The sequence below is a fragment of the Berghia stephanieae genome, chromosome 6, assembly GCF_034508935.2.
Source record: "Berghia stephanieae isolate SIO BIC M18660-M18661 chromosome 6, UCSD_Bste_1.3, whole genome shotgun sequence".
Taxonomy (NCBI): domain Eukaryota; kingdom Metazoa; phylum Mollusca; class Gastropoda; order Nudibranchia; family Aeolidiidae; genus Berghia; species Berghia stephanieae.
Genome location: NC_088365.1, coordinates 45288135 through 45292434, shown reverse-complemented (window position 1 = coordinate 45292434; position 4300 = coordinate 45288135). Strand labels below are relative to the sequence as shown.

General features: G+C 38.4%; 1 protein-coding gene across 1 annotated transcript; it reads left to right on the top strand.

Annotated features, from left to right (window-relative positions):
• The first annotated feature begins 766 nt into the window (after positions 1-766).
• Positions 767-3863, top strand: LOC144975863 (uncharacterized). Its single transcript, XM_078920048.1, has 2 exons — positions 767-2111; positions 2538-3863. The coding sequence occupies exons 1-2, from the start codon at positions 907-909 to the stop codon at positions 3721-3723; spliced, it is 2391 nt and encodes a 796-aa protein (XP_078776174.1). The 5' UTR covers positions 767-906; the 3' UTR covers positions 3724-3863.
• Positions 3864-4300: the final 437 nt, after the last annotated feature.

Below are 4300 nucleotides of genomic sequence, written 5' to 3'. Positions count from 1 at the left end.
GACATGTAAGAGTTCGAGTGATGAACAACAAAACAAAACAAAAACAGAACATTATATTTGTTTGGTAAACAGTTCGCGAAGTAGACGAATGGCCCACTTTTAAGGAAAGCACAATGGGAGACTCGGGCTGTATTGAATATATTGAAGCGATGACAACAAGAGACACGATCGTTTAAGTTCGTTGCAGAATGCACAAACAAGCCAAACCATACCTCATGATACAGGAGATTGTATACCACAGAAAAGTAAAAGACAGTTAAATATTCAATGCAATACATTCAATTTCTAAACTAGAATCTCCTACTCGTGTCTTTCCATTATATATTTTTTTCTTAAAGATTTGACAAAGAAAAAATTCAAGCAAAATAAACTCTTACAGGTACAAGTACAACACCACAGTAGAGCCAAAAATGTTTTTTAAGACCATAAAAAGTATAATAGGAACATGGCATAGCCACATACAACGAATGAAGGACTTGTCATCAAACGGTAACACAATAAACTGAAGGAACACCAGCAAACAAAAGCACAAGGCTCAAAGAAAGACAACATTTCTTCAAATGGTTTCCGAAAGGACCTCCAGAAACCAACAAAATGTATATTTCGTTCAAAGACAACATCAAAAGAATCTCATGAACTCTCACCATATCAAATTGGCATCTCAAAGGCGACTTCTACATGATTTAAAATTCATCACTCTACAAACGTTGAAATACAGACGAGGCAGCCATGAAATGTACATTTTTATAAAACAACAACTTAAAAGACATCTAATGCAAGATCCAAAAAAAGAAAAAGAAAAAAAGACCATAATTTTTCATTCGCAAGTTTAATGACATCCCTTAAATTAACAACATTTACCTAACGATGCGAATGTTATAGAAAGAGCTTTTACACAGATACAACATGAACACACTCAGTTACGAAGTGAACTTTTCGTTGCAGGATAATGCGACAGCAAACTTTAGCTCGATCCCGGGAGATGGTATTGCAAACAAACACAGCTTGACGTACTATGTGCTCTCAGTAACCACGAACTGTATTGTGTCGTTGTTTATTCTAGTCAACAATTCTCTGATATTAATTACGTTGATAAAGACCGAAAAACTCCATACTCTTCCTAACGCATACGTCGCTTCTTTAACGGTCGCGGATTTTTTACTAGGGATTCTTCTTATCGTCAGAAACTTTTGGCTATTGCCAAATACAGAATGGTTCTTCAACGAAAATAAATTCGTTTGCATGCCTTTCATCTGCTTGCTGTACATCAACGGACTTGAATCTATTTTCTGCCTGGTTCTAGTGTCCTTTGACCGCTACATGTATATCGTCCACCCCTACTGGTATAAAAGGAACGTTGGAATTCGTGTCGTTGGTGTGTTGATTTTGATGTCGTGGCTTTTCTCTGTACCTTTTGGATGTTTACCGCTTTGGTTAAACGACTTTACACAAGAAAAAGGATGCAACCCAATGCAGATTCTTTCCCACCATTACCTAATAGGACTTCTCGTGTTTTTCATTATTTGTGCCATCTCCATTGCTTTTATGTACGGTCGGATCTATAACATCATGAGGCATCAACGCCGGAAGTCGTATCTGCAAATTATGCATGCGCAAAACTCCGCCGCCACAAACCTTTCTACAACATCCACCAAAAACGTCCCCAAAAGACAGCTGAGCTCTGTTCACAATCGCTGGCAAGTGATCCGGTTTCTGATTTTTGTTTGTGCAATGTTTTTTATATGTTGGATCCCTGCAGTCATTGCGTTGCCTCTGCAGATACTGGGTATAACTGACCTTCCCGTAATCGTAGTCACGATTACGGTCAGCATGGCCGCTTTAAATTCGGCGTGTAATATGTTTGCCTTCATTGTTATGAATCCTGATTTTCGCCACGCTTTGATGGCGAGGTTTTGGTGCAGAAAAACTCCGAAACCATCACGGGAGCCCAATGTGAGGACGTTTACCGTAGACAATTGTGATAACAGTACCTGTAAAAGTAATTCTCGTGGTGATGGATTTTATAACGATGGTGGTGGCGACACTGCAGTTGAATTTAGTGGCTGCGCTCGTATGTATCGTAGTCATGGTGGTGGCCATAATCGTAAAGATTAAAAAGCAGACGGCAAAGAAAATATTTGACACATAATTAAGTGATGTATTTATGTTTTAATTGATTTTTAAAAAACTATGTTGACTGAATAAGGGTTTTGAGCCAAAACGTCCCGTGTTTGGTATTTTGTTATTTGTGAACATCTGTTAAGTAATATCATTTGTGTTTTTTTCGTTTTACAGTCCACAGCCTTCAGCAGCCACCACTGTAATTTTATCTCATTCGTCTGTTTTTTTTCATAGGGAAACCCGAAACGTCCATATTATCTGTTATCGTTTTTTAAATTGAAGCTTACATTCAATTTCACACTGTTCTTTACTTTGACTTATGTACACACCGAACAAATTCGGATATTATCAGGAAAATTATATTGGACAGATTTACACGACATGTGAACGGAAAAATGAATCACCCGGAAGTAAAGACAAAAACAAAAGAAAAAGAAAGATGAATTCCATACAAGCAATACATCAATAAAGATGGCCTTCACGTCTCGTTTTCTGTCTGATCTGCATTTTGAAATCTTAGTAATTGGTATGAATTCAGTATTCTGTATTCTCATTCTGGCTCACAACATATTAATTTTGGTGATACTAAAGAGCTACGACAGACTCCGACTGTTATCAAGTTATACTTTTCTTACATCCCAAACCATAGCTGATCTCCTCGTCGGTGTTGTCATGATCGCACGGTTTTTCCAGCTGTTACCGAACACCCAATGGATATTCGACGAAAATGACTACCTGTGTCTCTTACTGTACGGAATTTTGTATGTCAGCAAAATGGAGTCCATTTTCTGTTTAGTTCTTATTTCATTGGATCGTCATTTTCATATCGTATTCCCGTTTTGGTATTCAAGAGTGCTGTCTGATGCGCGAGTAGTGTTTATCAATGCCGCCTCCTGGTTTATTTCAATTTTAGCCGTTGCCGTTCCAATCTTTTTCTGCAGACCGTGTTGGCGTTTGAAACAATGCTTCGACATCTTCAGAGTCTTTGAAGAATTCTTTATTGCCCTGATACTAATAATAATTGCTTCTTCTGTTGTAGTAATTATTTCTTACTTGCGAATATACTTGATAAGAGCAAAACAAATAAGGAATATAAAAGTTATATTTTTTAGCTTGGGTTCAAAAACTGACATTTTAAAACAACCTGCGCGTAATTCATTCTTCAGAGTTCCAGTCCTCATTTACTCAGTGTTTCTTTTTTGCTGGCTGGAATTTGTCGTCACGTTCATTTTACTATATACCATCGATATATCCCGCGTTGTCGTAGAGACTTCCGTTAACGTTTCAGCATTCAACTCGGCGTGTAATTTCTACAACATGTTAGCGACGAGCCCGGAATTCCGACTTTGTTTCAAGAAATTCCTTCAGCAATTTCAGCCGCCAAAGCAAACTAGATTTGAAGGTAAAACCCGAAATGTCAAGTACCTGGTAGCCAAAGAACTGACGCCGACATTCAGCGATGAAAATATTGGTCGAATTTATCAAGCCGAACGATCTGTATCCATTGCCTTGTCCGACGACGTTTTCCCGTCATTTCCTATGAATCGATACTACATGACACACGAGACCGATATTATTATGACTAACACTACGCCAGAATGACATTGCGATTTCAAAACAAAGGCCTATCGAACATCTTGAAGCCGTGGCCATAAAGTCATTAAACGATATTATAAGCATGGCAGCTATTAAAGAATAATAACAACATATCAAGAAATGATTCGGCCATAAACTCTTCATCAGCAAACAAAGAAAACAATTCTTAAACGAATACGGTAGATGAAGGACAATGCGAATCTGACAAGAACATACGTATTGGATTATTTTCGTTGCTGGGGTAAGAAATAGTTGAGCATTTATACTTGAACTTTGATATAGCGCAATATACACTAAACGTGCTCAACTCGCTTTACAAAGGGTCCCTGGCCAGCAGCAACCTTTAACGAATAGAACGAGACATGACGCCTGTTAGGCGATAATACAATTTTTTCCCGCCGTTACCGGCCAGGGAATCATTTTTACACCTGAGTACGACGAGAGAATGTAAGTAAAGAGTCTTTTCCAAGGACTCAACTATGCGCCGAGCGAGACTCAAATTCATTATCTTCCGATCCGAAAGCGAGTGTCATACCAGTCGACCACATAGCCGCAGGAAAGAGCTTGTGTCCGAAATGTCCCA